Consider the following 15159-nt stretch of genomic DNA (forward strand, 5'->3'; position numbering starts at 1 on the left):
ATGCTGGCACCTCAGTGGCTCAGGGATGCTACCAGCGACTGCTACACTTCACGCATGCAGCAACTCTTCCCTCCCTCCCTCCACACATCCCCTCCCAACGCGGCATCTTTTTCCTCTCTTCCCACCCATCCCAAGCCCATGCAGTGTCTTACTGGCACACTCCCTCATACTTTTCAGGCCACTGGCAGTGATCCTTGCTTCTCCATGCTACCGGCAGCTGGCCCGAAGCCTTCCCAACTCCTGGAGCAACCCATCCGGTGTACCGCAAGGGTCCCCGCTATCCCCATTGCTTTTCAATATCTACATGACCTCACTGGGCATACAATTAACCCAGCTGGGGATAAAATTATTCAGTTACGCTGATGACTTTACAATCATCATCCCATTTGCCAACTCCATCTCGGAAACCATTCCCAAAGCATCAGAAGCCATAAACTTGATGGAGCACTTGATGACAGACTTCAAGCTCAAGCTCAATACAGAGAAGACAAAATTTTTTGTCGCCTCACCACACCCGCTTGACACCAAAACACCACTAGGCATCAACAAACTTAACTACCCCATACAGCCCACCATTAAAATACTGGGTGTAACTCTTGATCATGCCTAACCATGAAAGACCAGGTGGACTCCTTAATCAAAAAGGGATTTTTCACCCTCTGGAAGCTTAAATCCATTAAATCATATTTCGACAACTCTGCATTCAGAATCCTGGTACAATCCCTCGTACTGAGTCAACTCGACTACTGTAACATCGCCCATTTAGCAATCTCCCAAAAGAATATGCGACGCTTACAATTAATGCAAAACGCTGCGGTCAGCCTTATCTTCGGTCTAAAGAAATTTGATCACGTAACGCCATACTACAAACAGCTACACTGGCTACCGTTGGAAGCTCGTGTGAAGTTTAAGTTCGCCTGCCTCTGCTTTAAAGTTCTTTACGGTCTAGCCCCTAAATACATAACTGATCTCTTCTCCTTCTCAGCCAATAGACACAAGAGAATCTCCCTATTGCACTTTGTTTCTCCCCCGGTTAGAGGTTGCAAACTAAAAAAACACCATGAACACCTTCTCTCACATCAAGCACCTTTATGGGGTAAGGATCTAAAACAACTGCTCTCGCCCACCACTTACGAGGTATTCAGGAAGCGCCTCAAAACCCACCTGTTCCTGAAGTATCTAGACAGCTGACCTGTTCCTCTCTTTCCCCTCTATAACGATTCTCTTACACTATCCCCCTCTTGTTTTCCCATCCCCTAAGTTCTCTCAACTTGTACTTCATTAATCTTTTGTAAACCGCATACCCTGTTTCCCCGAATATATGACACTGTCTTATATTTTTAAAAACTCCAAAATATGCACAAGGTCTTATTTTCAGGGGGATGTCTTATTTTTCCATGAAGAAGAATACAGTACACATTTATTGCTGAAAAAAAAGACATTTATTACCTGTATATGGTACAGGTCATCACAAACCAGAAAAGCTGTATCACAAACCAGAAAAAACTGTATCACAAACCAGAAAAACATTTACTGTATAACAGTTTACAGTATGATACATTTACACATTTAATCAATGACAATCAAGTCATCATCTTCTGGAACATCATCATAATAACTCACACCCTGAGGTTCCAGGTCAATTACTTGGGACTCCATTTCTTTCACAATCAGTGGACCAAATCTCTCATGTTTAGCAATAGCAGTGTCCTCAAATGAGTACTTCTTATCAAGGTAGCCTGCTCGTAATGCATGTTCAATGCAACTGTCAGTGATTTTATCCCATGAATTCTTCACCCAAGTCACAACCTCTTGCAGTTTAGGTTTCACAAAGTTTCCACGCTGATTTCTCTCCATTCTATTTTCAATGTAGTCATTAATTTCCATGCGCAGATTGTCCTTGAATGGCTTGTTGATTGCAATATCAAGGGTCTGGAGATAGGCCGTCATTCCCGCAGGAATCATTATTTGATCTATTTTTCTTTCATGAAGAAATGACTTCATATCTTTAGCACGGTGAGTGCTAGCTGCATCCCAGACTAGCAGACCTCTTTGTCCTCCTCGCATAACAAGTGGCAGCATTAAATCTACCCACTTTCTTATAACAGCTTGTGTGGCCCAGGCTTTTTCAGTTTCAAGGACAAAAATTCCTGAAACACGTTCAATCTTTTCCTTCTTGCCCTTAGAAATTATTAGAGGTAGGACTTTAGTGCCATCCAGACGAATTGCCAAAATACAGGTCACACGTGCACTTTCATAAGCAGTGGAGGGAATGTACACTGAGGAGGCACCCCGCTGTTCAATTGTTGTTTGAGATGATTGGCCCATAAACACTGCAGTTTCATCCATAGCAATCATGTTGGAAAGCTTGTATTTAGAGAAGTCAATCTCATCAATAAAGGACTTGAATGCAAGTGCTCGCTTAATCACTTGAGCATCTTCCAGCCTAAACAATGTCGTGGATCTTCTTAAAGACAATTCACTTCTCTGAAGGAAATTATCCAGCCAGTGTTGTGATGCTTTGAAATTTTCAGAGGCTATGTTAAACTGTGGTGCCATTGCAAGGGTGAATTCTTGAATATGAGCCCTATTCACAACCAAAGCCTTTGTTCTCCTGTCAACAAGCCATTCACAGATCAGATCTTCCACCTCAGAAAATATTGGTTTCCGACCTGATCCACACTTGCGTTTGTTAGAATTTCCCTTTTCCACTTGTTCAACTAGTTTACCATACTCTGCTCGCCACTTGCGGAGCAATCGTATATTCAACATTTTTTCTTTGCAGAAAGCAGCAAGATTTTGGCCCCAAGAATCTTCCACGATTCTCCTCTTGTACTCCACAGAGTAGCTTTTTCTTTTTGTGGCCATGCCTAAGGGTAAAAGAATAAAAAATGGCACTAGGGTATCCTGGGTGGGGGGGGGGTGATCTTTTAAAATGATACAGAGGGCATCAGAGGGGGGAATCAAAATGGCACAAGAGAATCAGGGGGATGGGCGGTTACCATCTTAACAGTATGGAGAGAAAAACGTTAGCTTGCCATGTAAAAGGTAAATAAAAATTGGCATGCAAATCCTTTAAACCAGATTTTTGATTTTACAGTTAACAATCTGGTTTAAAGGATTTGCATGCCAATTTTTATTTACCTTTTACATGGCAAGCTAACGTTTTTGGAAATGTGTCTTAACACGGTAAATGTACACTTGTAAAGTTTGAACTTGAAATCAGCTTTCAAATCTGTTAGAAAACAGCATCCTCCACATACCGTACAGATCAGATACAGATTTGCAGTTTGCTTTTAAAACACTAGATGGCAGCATCACTATGTACGGTATCACTACAAGTACCGTATTTTCACGTAGATAACGCGCACCCGTGTAAAACGCGCACACGGGTATAGTGCGCGAAAAACACAAATTTATGTACAGAAATTTTTATATACCGCGCACACCCGTATACCGCGCATGCTGCCCGACTCTCCCGTCGCCGTCCGACTCTCCTTTCGCCCGCCCCGACTCTCCTCTCCCCCTTGAAGTCCTGTCCCCACCCTGAAAGCCTGATGCCCCCCCCTGACGTCCGATTCACCCCCCCCAAGCAGGACCGCTCGCACCCCCACCCCGAAGGACCGCTCGCACGCACTCCCACCCGCACCCCCACCCTGAAGGACCGCTCACACCCCCACAGCTTCCCGACCCCCCCCCCCATCATGTACAAGCTTATACCGGTGTCCTGCTGCTACCTCTTGGCGGTCCCGACTCCCCGACACGATCGGGGCAAGAGGGAGCTCAAGCCCACTTGCCCCCCACCCCGACTCCCTGACACAATCGGGGCAAGAGGGAGCTCAAGCCCTCTTGCCCCAGCCAACCGCGGCACCCCCGACACGATCGGGGCAAAAGGGAGCCCAAGCCCTCTTGCCCCGCCGACTCCCCAACTCCCCGACAATATCGGGCCAGGAGGGAGCCCAAGTCCTCCTGGCCCTGGCGCCCCCCCCCTCCGCTAGTTGTTCGGGCCAGGAGGGAGCCCAAACCCTCCTGGCCACGGCGACCCCCTACCCCCAACCCGCACTACATTACGGGCAGGAGGGATCCCAGGCCCTCCTGCCCTCGACGCAAACCCCCCTCCCCCCAACGACCGCCCCCCCAAGAACCTCCGACCGCCCCCCAGCCGACCCGCGACCCCCCTAGCCGACCCCCACGACACCCCCACCCCCCTTCCCCGTACCTTTCTGTAGTTGGCCGGACAGACGGGAGCCAAACCCGCCTGTCCGGCAGGCAGCCAACGACGGAATGAGGCCGGATTGGCCCATCCGTCCCAAAGCTCGCCTACTGGTGGGGCCTAAGGCGCCTGGGCCAATCAGAATAGGCCCGGGAGCCTTAGGTCCCTCCTGGGGGCGGGGCCTTGGGCACATGGTCGGGTTGGGCCCATGTGCCTCAGGCCCCGTCCCCAGTTGGGACCTAAGGCTCCCGGGCCTATTCTGATTGGCCCAGGCGCCTTAGGCCCCACCAGTAGGCGGAGCTTTGGGACGGATGGGCCAATCCGGCCTCACTCCGTCGTTGGCTGCCTGCCGGACAGGCGGGTTTGGTTCCCGTCTGTCCGGCCAACTACAGAAAGGTACGGGGAAGGGGGTGGGGGTGTCGTGGGGGTCAGCCAGGGGGGTCGCGGGTCAGCTGGGGGGGCGGTCGTTGGAGGGAGGGGGGTTTGCGTCAAGGGCAGGAGGGCCTGGGATCCCTCCTGCCCGTAATGTAGTGCGGGATGGGGGTAGGGGGTCGCCGTAGCCAGGAGGGTTTGGGCTCCCTCCTGGCCCGAACAACTAGCGGGGGGGGGGGAGGGGTCGCCAGGGCCAGGAGGACTTGGGCTCCCTCCTGGCCCGATATTGTCGGGGAGTTGGGGAGTCGGCGGGGCAAGAGGGCTTGGGCTCCCTTTTGCCCCGATAGTATCGGGGAGTCGGGGGGGCAAGAGGGCTTGGGCTCCCTCTTGCCCCGATCGTGTCGGGGGTGCCACGGTTGGCTTGGGCAAGAGGGCTTGAGCTCCCTCTTGCCCCAATCGTGTCGGGACCGCCAAGAGGAAGCAGCAGGACACCGGTAGGAGCTTCTACATGATGGGGGTGGTCGGGAGGCTGTGGGGGTGCTTGCCAAATAGTGCCTTATTTTCGGGGGGGGCCTTATATTTCCCAGGTGGGGAAAAAAAGGGGGGTGTCTTACTAAAGGAGGAGGTCCTATAATGGGGGAAACACGGTAGAACTTAACGGTACTGTGGTATATAAACTGTTATTATTATTATTATTATTGCATCATAGGGAAGCCCTCTTTCTGACATAAAATGCATCAGAGGGAAGGTTTCAGGGTCAGCTGCAGGTAGCGTGGAGGAAGGAGCGCTGCCAGCGGCCTGAAAAGAGGGATGGAGTGTGCCAGAGGAAGGTACCATCCCTGTGGGATCCCTGAACACAGATGACTAATCACTGCGGGATCCCCATGAGTCTGCAGGGGGTCCCCGTGGGATCCTAAAGGACCTAGAGAGGATCTATGCGGAATCCTCATGGACTCCACAGGATTCCTGTGGTCCCTGTTCCCGTGCAGCTCTCTAGACCAGAGCTCGAGATGGGTGTGGTGGAGGCATGTTATGGGCAGGCTTTAGGCGGGTTAGACTTGGACACCTTGCAGTGATAACTGAACATTTTGCAAGAAGTCCTGGACGGAACTTAGATGTTTGGAACTGTTTTAGAAGTGTCTAAGTGCCAAGTTAAGACACCCCCCACACTCTCTCTGTGCTCACTGACCCCCCTTCCACCACACAAAAATGAAAACAAAAAAAGTACCTACCTGTCTCTAAAAAAGCAGCATCTGGTATGGGGGAGCGTAGTAGAGCTGCACACAGGTGTCTTAAGTAGCCTGATGAGTGGGCTAGTGAACCAAAAGGACCCAGGCCCATAAGCCACTCTAACCTGGGCATATTTATGGTAGAAAGTGTGAGCCCACCCATACCCTACTATACTTCCATAAAGATGCCACCTGCAGCCATAAGTGTTACTGGAGTGGTACACAGGTGGGTTCAGTAGGTTTGGGGGGTTTGGTAGGGCTCACCATAAATTATAAGGGGGTTATAGTGAGATATACATCTGGCACCCTTTATGTGAAGTTCACAGCAGTGCCCTCCAAGGTGTCCCATTGCTCTGTTGGGATTGTCTACCTGGCCAATCCATTACTATGCTGGCCCCTCCCACTTCCAAATGGGCCGAATTTGGACATTTTCAACATGGATGTTTTTCTGATTGAAAATGGAGTATAAAGTTAGACATTCTGGTGGCCTTGACATTTAAGTAGATGATTTTCAAATATATATATATTTGGACATCCAGCAGTTTGTCATTCAAAAATGGCCATTTCTGTTCCTCCAACTTTGGACAGCCAGCTGAAAACGTCCAAGTTGGATTTAGATGGTTTTTGGGTTTTTTTTAATGCCCCTCCATGTCTTTATCTTACGAATATAATTTAAAATCTTTATATGATTAACAAGGGATCCTTAGGAAGAGTAACAACCACAAAAATGTCATCTGCATGAGAGAAAAGATACTCCCCCTTGTCAAAACTAACAAATCTCAAAGAACACATAAAAATATTAAATAAAATGGAAGGTCAATTTAATGAAAAGGGTGGGTGTCTTGGGGAAAAGGGTGATTCTCTCAATCTGGATCAGTGATACTTTGCCTTCTTATTGGTCCTGAAGAAATCTCCTACACACTTTGTTGCTTTTGGAATGGAGATCTGTTAGTCAAAGTTTTAAGCATAAACTTTGACTAAAGCAATTTCTTCAGATCTGGGATCCCTATATTCAGTCTTTGTCGCCGAAGGCCAAGAGTGATATTTTAAACTCTTTATAATAAAATGTTCATTTTTCTTGAGATTGGGGCTGAGCGGTGGGGGGGGGAGGCGGGGGGTAATGTGAGGAGAGGTGTCTCTTTAGTTTTGGGGGTATGAGGGGGGGGGGAGTGTTGACTTTCCTCTTTTCAGTGGGTTATAAAAGTCCAAGCCTACTGACTATGACAGTTGTGCTTTGAATTCTGGAACCGGGGGTTGGAGGAGAGGTGAAGGGATGGGGTGGACAGGGGGAGATGTGATACAAATGCACCTCAGCTACTGTTTTCTGTAACTTGTTTTACTGTTATTTCTAGTGTTTTTCCACTCTTTGAAATGTTCAATAAAAACTGTTTTGTCCACACAAAAAGACACCAGAACCAAAAAAAATCCATCCTTCTCTCTTGTAGCTTGTGGTCATCTTTGCTTGAAAGATTCTTTATCCTTCCCATCAGCGAATTCTGACCTGGCATTCACAGTACTGTTTTGAGTCTTCCCCACATTTCTTTCAATCTCTAGAGGGGGCAAATATGCATTCTTTAATTCCTTTACATGTGCAGCTGATTCACTTGCCAAAACAAATCTCTTCTTTTGGGGTAAGCTTCATATCTGATACAGTATCCCTAAGTCAGTTTTCTATCCCTTGTAGCCCTTAGGAAAGTCACTGAATTGGGCAAGCCCCAAAATCACTAGGTCTTTGCAAGGAATATATTTTGCTAAAACTTCCCTTTCTGAAGGCTCAGGTTGAATGGCAGAAGCCATTTCTGGCTGGCTATAGTGAGATTTGCCCTTTGGCTGCTCGTTCCTTTTATTTTCTATGAATAATGGTGTGTGGTGCAGCCACTGAGATGTCTCCTGTTTGAGCAGATGGTGTTTAACTTATGCCTTCCCCAAAAGAAACTGCACAACTTTTTCTTGCACCCAATTTCCTATAAGCTTGCTTCTTTCAGGCAAAGCAGCCACTGATGAAGGCCATGTTTTTTCAGAATCTGAGGACTCCTCTGGGTTCAACTGTGCTTGTGTGCTGGTATTTGCTGAAGCATGAGTCAACACATGGTTTGCTGTGCAGGATCTTCAGAGGTAATGTGACTAAGATGGTGCTTCCCTACATTCTGCCTTGTAGCTGCCTCAAGGGCCTTGGCTTGGGCTTCAATGACAGTTGCTTCCCCTTCCTGCTGCAACATCCAATTCAGAATTCCTACATTCAGCAGCAGCTTCTTTCTGTTCCTCTTTTTTCAATTTAGCTTTCTTGTATGCAGCGTAAGCAGCTGCTTTCTGTTCCTCATCTTGTCTGAGCTTCCCTAGCTTCAGGGCTGCTTCTTGTTGGCCATAAAGAGCACACATTTTTAGTGCATCTGCTTCAGCCTGTACCAAATAGCAGCTGAACTAGCTGTGGACTGGCTTAAACAGCCTGCATTATGTGGCCTTGAGGATCTGGAGTTATGCCTAGAGGCGCTAAAGTGCTAGGATATATTGTCCCTTATAAGCTCCTTATTTAATTCTCTGTTTCCCATAGAATATGCTACCGTTCTCTGGCTGTACTCTCTTAAAGGCTGTACTCCTGCAAGCTTTCCTCAGTACAGTAGACTCTCAGTTAACCGGCACCCATGGGGATTGATAGATGCTGGATAAATATAGTTTCTAGTTGCTTGAGAGTTACTATTAAAAATAGGCCTAACTAATACTATACCCCATACTATGCTATACCATAAACTGTTCCAGACAAACTACCAGGTAGGCAAAGCGTGGGCATACTCGGGTGTTGCATGTCAAATTTACACTTAAATTTCTGCCAGAAATTGATTTTCTTTTCTTTTTTTCTGGTTGCTTGAAAGTTCTGATTAATTGAGTTCCGGTTAACAGAGAGTCTACTGTATTAGCCTTTGCTAGAATTTAAAATACCTTTCTGCAGCGAGTTGAAATTAGACTGCAGCTGCTCTATGTTATGCAGGTTTGCAGGAGTTTCAGAGACTTTGGCTATAAGCTCCTCAATTTTGTGCCATATTTTATTTAACTCAGACAGGTGAGTATTTTTGCCATGCCTTCTCTGTTAGTTTATAGTGTCTTTTAGACCTTCATGTGTTATATTTAAAATGTCATCTGGCTTAGCACAATTATTCTATTTAGTCTGATCTAGCATTGTTTCACTTTGTATTAAGGTGTGCCATGACACTTTGTAATTACATGTAGAAATAAAGGCCGTAAGTCAAAATTACTTAGGACTTGGTAGGATATATGTAACAATTTTGCAACTGGAACTGAAGCACCTGGTTTATGTTCTGCACTAATATATTTGCAACTTGTAGAAACTATGACTAAGTGATATATCAAAATGTAACAATTCCAGATGGGAGCAATCTGAACAGCTCTGAACCTTTCAATTCATATACAGTTCTGACTAGCTTTCAGTTCTCAAAGATTTATCATGAGTGCTTTCTCAGTGAATGCAATCTTCACTTTCCCTTACAGAAATACCAGCCTTGTTCTATCACCAGTAAATGCTGTTCTGAGGGAACACCGTTACACAACTGGACCATAAGATTCACTTATCTCTGTATTGCTCCTGAATCACCTTCTGCTATTTTAAATTGCTTTTTGCTCAGTTGACCATCCAGTCCAATCTTCTAGAAAACTTATCACCTGAGCTGTGGCCTCCTTGCTATCCTGGTAAAATTTTGCTCATCAACCAACTGTCCAAGTACAGCTGTAGCAATACCCCCTCTCATCTCAACGCTGCTGCCACAACCACAACTACTTTGGAAAAGGTTTTTAGAGCCATGGTCAGCCCAAAGGCAGGGCAAATAGGGAAGGGGAATGAGGACTTGAATACTGCCTTTTTGTTGCTTTGACATTCTTAAAGTGCCTTCCCGAAACAGTGAAACATAGGAAACGTTGATGCATCAAACAGGAATATGCAAGTGCACCTCTGTTAAATTCAACAATTAGACCATTACTACCATGGACCAAAATACTTCCATACAAAAACTAGGAATCTTCATAATTTCTTGTTCACTTTCTAATTTTTGGATCATTCTTTCTGAGAGGAGAAAAAAGAGGCCATTCTCTTTCTAGGTGGAAGAGGCCATTCTTTTATTCTAGTTTGGGAATAAAAGCTAAATTGTAGGCTCCTTTATATAGACTGTTGAGACCTTAAAAGAGCAAACTTTACTAAGCTAGTCTCCATAGAATAAAAGTCTTTAATAGTTTTACAATATTTTAACCTGGGCTTTCTGCTAATGATAGTCTCTGGCAGGCAGAGTAAGAACATAACATAAGAACATAAGCAATGCCTCTGCTGGGTCAGACCTGAGGTCCATCGTGCCCAGCAGTCCGCTCACGCGGCGGCCCAACAGTTCCAAGACCTGTGCAGTAATCCTCTATCTATACCCCTCTATCCCTTTATCCAGCAGGAAATTGTCCAATTCTTTCTTAAACCCCAGTACCGTTCTCTGCCCTATTACATCCTCTGGAAGTGCATTCCAGGTGTCCACCACGCGTTGGGTAAAGAACATAAGAACATAAGTAGTGCCTCTGCCGGGTCAGACCAGAGGTCCATCCCGCCCAGCAGTCCGCCCCCGCGGTGGCCCAACAGGTCATGACCTGCCTTAATCACCAGAAGGGGCCCCCTTGCCCCCTAGGTTTCTCATCGAAGTCCTATCTTCCCATCAATGTCCTAACCCTCCGGCCTTGCACCTGCACGACCTGGTGAGCTGTCTATACTTATGCAACACCCCAGCACCTCCCTCAGTACCCCACGATCCCCTTTTCCCTCAGGAATCTGTCCAATCCCTGTTTGAATCCCTGTACTGTACTCTGCCGGATCACTTCCTCCGGGAGCGCATTCCATTTGTCCACGACCCTTTGGGTGAAGAAAAACTTCCTTGCATTTGATTTGAACCTATCTCCCTTCAGTTTCTCTGAGTGCCCCCTCGTACCTGTCGTCCCTTTTAGTCTGAAGAACCTGTCCCTGTCCACCCTCTCTATGCCCCTAAGTATTTTGAAGGTCTCTATCATATCCCCCCCTGAGCCTCCTCTTTTCCAGAGAGAAGAGCCCCAGTTTATCCAGCCTCTCAGCATATGGGCAGTTTTCCAGCCCTCTTACCAGTTTCGTTGCCCTCCTTTGGACTCTCTCAAGAACTGCCATGTCCTTCTTGAGGTGAGGCGACCAATATTGAACGCAGTATTCCAGATGTGGGCGCACCATCGCTCGATACAGCGGCATGATGACTTCCCGCGTCCTGGTTGATATGCCCCTCTTGATGATGCCCAGCATCCTGTTGGCTTTCTTCAAGGCTGCTGCACACTGTGCGGATGGTTTCATGGATGGATCCACTAGCACACCCAAGTCTCTCTCAAGTCCGGTGTCTTCCAGCAATCTCCCCCTCCCACCCTCCCCACTCCCGCCCATCCCTAGCTCATTTCTTTGCTTATAGTCAATTATTCTAATTAGGATAACAGGAGTTATTTTACATATTCTTATTATATTTTATTATCTGCTAAGAAAAACGCTAAATAAAGCATGCAATATAATTCTAAGGCTCTCTATACTAGTCTAACGTATTCCTAGTAGCTTAATATGGTTTAATTAATCAACTCAATAAAAAGATGCAAACAGTAGTCCAGCAGCAAGAAGGGTGCCATCTAGTCTTTTGCACTGAGTGTCACATGTATGATAATCTCCCAGTTGGAGAGAAGTTATATGTGTGTGTTCACTGCAAAGAACTCCTAGCTCTCAGAGAATGAGTCCATTCTCTTGAGGCTAGACCAGCAGACTTGGAGGAGCTGAGAGACAGAGAAGTACATAGAGGAGATCTACAGGGATGTTGTAGAGAAGCCCCACCACCAGTCTGGCAGCCCCTGTGCTGCCTTGGAGGAGGGAGGTCTCCTAAACAGAGAGAATCAGTAACTGCCCACTTGGGGATGCAATATCCTCTTGCACTGAGGATGTGTCTCTAGGAGCTTTTCCTCAGGAGGGAAGGGTTAGGACAGCTGTTGTAGTTGGCAATTTGATCATTAGGTATGTAGATAGCTGGGTGGCTGGTGGTCATGAGGATAGTCTGGTCGCTTGCCTGCCTGGTATGAAGATGGCGGACCTCACGCATCACTTAGATAGGATGTTAGATAGTGCTAGGGAGAAGCCAGATGCCTTGGTACATGTAGGTAACAATGACATAGGAAAATGTGGGAAGGAGGTTCTGGAAGCCAAATTTAGGCTCCTAAGTAAAAGCTGAAATCCAGATCCTCCAGGGTAGCAGTTTTTAAAATGATCTTAGTTCCATGTGCAGGAACCAAGAGGCAGGCAGAGCTCCAAAGTCTCAATGTGTGGTTGATACGATGGTGCAGGGATGAGGGATATAGATTTATTAGGAACTGGACAGCCTTCTGGGAAAGCAAAGTTGCTTACCTGTAACAGGGGAATGCAGTCACACTTGATTGGTGAAATCTCTGACTGAGCCAATAACGTCAGTACTCTCTCCTATAGCTATAGTAAGCTTTTGAGCTTACTGAGCATGTGCAGGATTGCTTACTCCTCGAGCCCCCTCCCCTCTGTCAGTTTATTCTCTAGCAAAAGAGATGAGGGGATGGCAGGTGGGCAAGTGTGGCTGCATTCCCCTGCTGTCTACGGTGAACACCTGTTATAGGTAAGCAACTTTGCTTTCTCCGGAGACAGGCAGGGGATATGCAGCCCCACTTGATTGGTGAGTCCCAAGCTGAGGAACCATAAGGGAGGTGGAAAATAGTCTATAATGCAAAGAGGTTACTTAAAACTGATTGTCCAAAGCGAACATCTTGAGCTAACCCTTGGTCTAAGCAGTAATGCTTGGTAAAAGTAACATAGAAACATAGAAATAGACGGCAGATAAGGGCCCACGGCCCATCTAGTCTGCCCACCTTAATGTCCCTCCCCTACCTTTGCCCTGTGAATAGATCCCATGTGCCGATCCCATTTGGCCTTAAAATCAGGCACGCTGCTGGCCTCAATCACCTGTAGTGGAAGACTATTCCAGCGATCAACCACTCTTTCAGTGAAAAAGAATTTCCTGGTGTCACCTTGTAGTTCTACCATAAAAGGATTGTCCCTTACATGTTTAATGTACAGTGTTTAATGTTTAATGTACAGTGCCGTGTATGCCTAGCTGCGCTACAGAAATGATAAGTAGTAGTTAATGTGTTGTCACTTGCTTAATATATGCTGTGTACTTTTGTGCATAAACAAAGATAAATATTAAAGATTCTTATTTGCCATATTATACTAATCAATGTATTGCTATTGTAGGTCCTATAAAAGATAATATAATAGACAGTTACCTTCACAAATGTAGCTTGTCCATGCTCCTTGGCTAATTCAGCCATGACACTATTCATCTGAGAACACTGAGGCGCCCATGGTGCCCAAAAATGGACAACTGCCAAAGAACTGTAATAATAATAAAAAAGGGATTAGTTTCTTACCTCAATAATCCTCTTTCCTATAGAACAGCATAAGATGCCCTATGGATGGATTCTATATCCCAACTTGCGAGTTAGATTGGAGAAGGCATCAATCGTTTTTCACAGTTCCACCTGCTTGTTTCAAGTTTCAGTTTCAAGTTTATTTAAAATTTCTTATACCTCCTGATCAAACCTTCAAGGCGGTGTACAAAAATACCAAAATAGTGTACCAAATAGAGTCAGAGTGTAGTCAAAGACAAAATGGAGAAAAAGACAAATTTTTAAAGACATTGACGAACGGGAATGAAGGGGAAGAGGGGTGGAACTACAATTGATAGAAAGAGAAAGAAAACCTAAGGAAAAGAACAAACAGAAGGGAGACTGGAGTTAAAACCTTTCCAATCTGGTTTGGCCTTAAAAGGGCAGTTTAAGTAACAAAGACATCAAGGAATAAAAATGTCTTTAACTTCGCCTTAAAATTGGCAAGACTTGTTATTTCACGTAAGTGATTTGGAATACTATTCCAAAGCAAGGGGGCACTAACAGAAAAAATTGTAGCCCTCATTGTACTGATATACTTCAACAAGGGAATAGTTAGAAGGTTGTGAGCTGTGGATCTTGAAGTCCTAGATTGATTATATGGAATAAGTAGGTTGTTAATAAATTCAGGTTGTTTATTTGCTCTGGTTTTAAAAGTAAGTAAAAGGATTTTGTAAGTGATCCTATGTTCTATTGGAAGCCAATGAGCTTTCTGTAAGAGGGGAGTGACATGATCATACTTTTTGCTTTGAATATGATTTTTACTGCAGTGTTTTGTACTATTTGAAGTCTTCTTATTTCCTTCTTTGTAATGCCTTTGAGGAGGGCATTACAGTAGTCTAAGCATGAAATGACAAGTGAATGGATTAAAATGTTCAGAGAAGAGGGCTCTAACAATTTTGCTAAAGCTTTAATCATACATAATCGGTGGAAACAACGTTGAACAATTGAACTAATATGTAAATGATAAGAAAATTTACTATCAAATGTAACTCCCAGCAATTTAAGAGAGGATACCACTTTGATAGGTAGATTTTTAAATATTAGCGGGGATTGAAGAGAAAGGCCATTTTTAACTGGAAAAAACATTAGTTTTGACTTGTTTACATTCAAAGAAAGCTTGTGTACGTCAAGCCAGGAGTTAATCTTTTCTAATTTTTGATTAATGAGAATAATTTCATTAGGGTTATTTAGGTCTATTGGGTGAACTAGTTGAACATCATCCGCATAGTGAGGAGTAGTGGCTCGTGGCCAGTAGGGGGTGATGTTTATGGGACGGTAATGGAATGGATGTCTGAGCATGATAGTGCAGTATTTTTGTGGAGTTTTTCTACAAAAGTGCCTGTTTTTCGTATGATTCTGGGTAATTCTAGTTAGATACAAGCATATGTGTTAGTTAAGGCCACGCCCAATAGAAGCGTACGAAAAAAGGTGAATAAAAATCTGAATATAAATGAAGCTAAAGCCAGAAAAACACACTACAGATTAATATAAGGGAAAGCATAATAATATCTGTTTATGTACTTTGCTATTAGGCTAGATCATGGAGGAAATCATAAAGGATACATGGACTTCATTTTGGTTCTTCGTTTTGCTATATCTGCTATGTTTTTGGAATCCATTTTGGGTTCTCTGTCTTTTCTATATCTTCTCAGTCTTTGGAATCCATTTTGTTTTCCAAGTCTTTGTTCTCAGCATCGTGGTGTTAATTAATACCACATGTGCTTGCTTTAGACTAGTTAGGAAGATAACGTGTCCCAAACTAAGATATAACAGGAATTAAATATAGTTATGAATGAAAATTATGTATGGAATGCTTGGCCAAGCAAATATGACTGG

General features: G+C 45.0%; 1 protein-coding gene across 1 annotated transcript in view; it reads right to left on the minus strand.

The window, feature by feature from the left end:
• The window catches only part of GLRX3 (glutaredoxin 3), a 112997-nt gene that overhangs the window by 80549 nt on the left and 17289 nt on the right, over positions 1–15159 (minus strand). Inside the window, exon 2 of the mRNA XM_033942404.1 lies at positions 13159–13267. Within this exon, the coding sequence (XP_033798295.1) occupies positions 13159–13267 (109 nt within the window). The remainder of the gene's footprint in view (positions 1–13158; positions 13268–15159) is intronic.

The sequence above is a fragment of the Geotrypetes seraphini genome, chromosome 4 (assembly GCF_902459505.1).
Source record: "Geotrypetes seraphini chromosome 4, aGeoSer1.1, whole genome shotgun sequence".
Classification (NCBI taxonomy): Eukaryota; Metazoa; Chordata; class Amphibia; order Gymnophiona; family Dermophiidae; genus Geotrypetes; species Geotrypetes seraphini.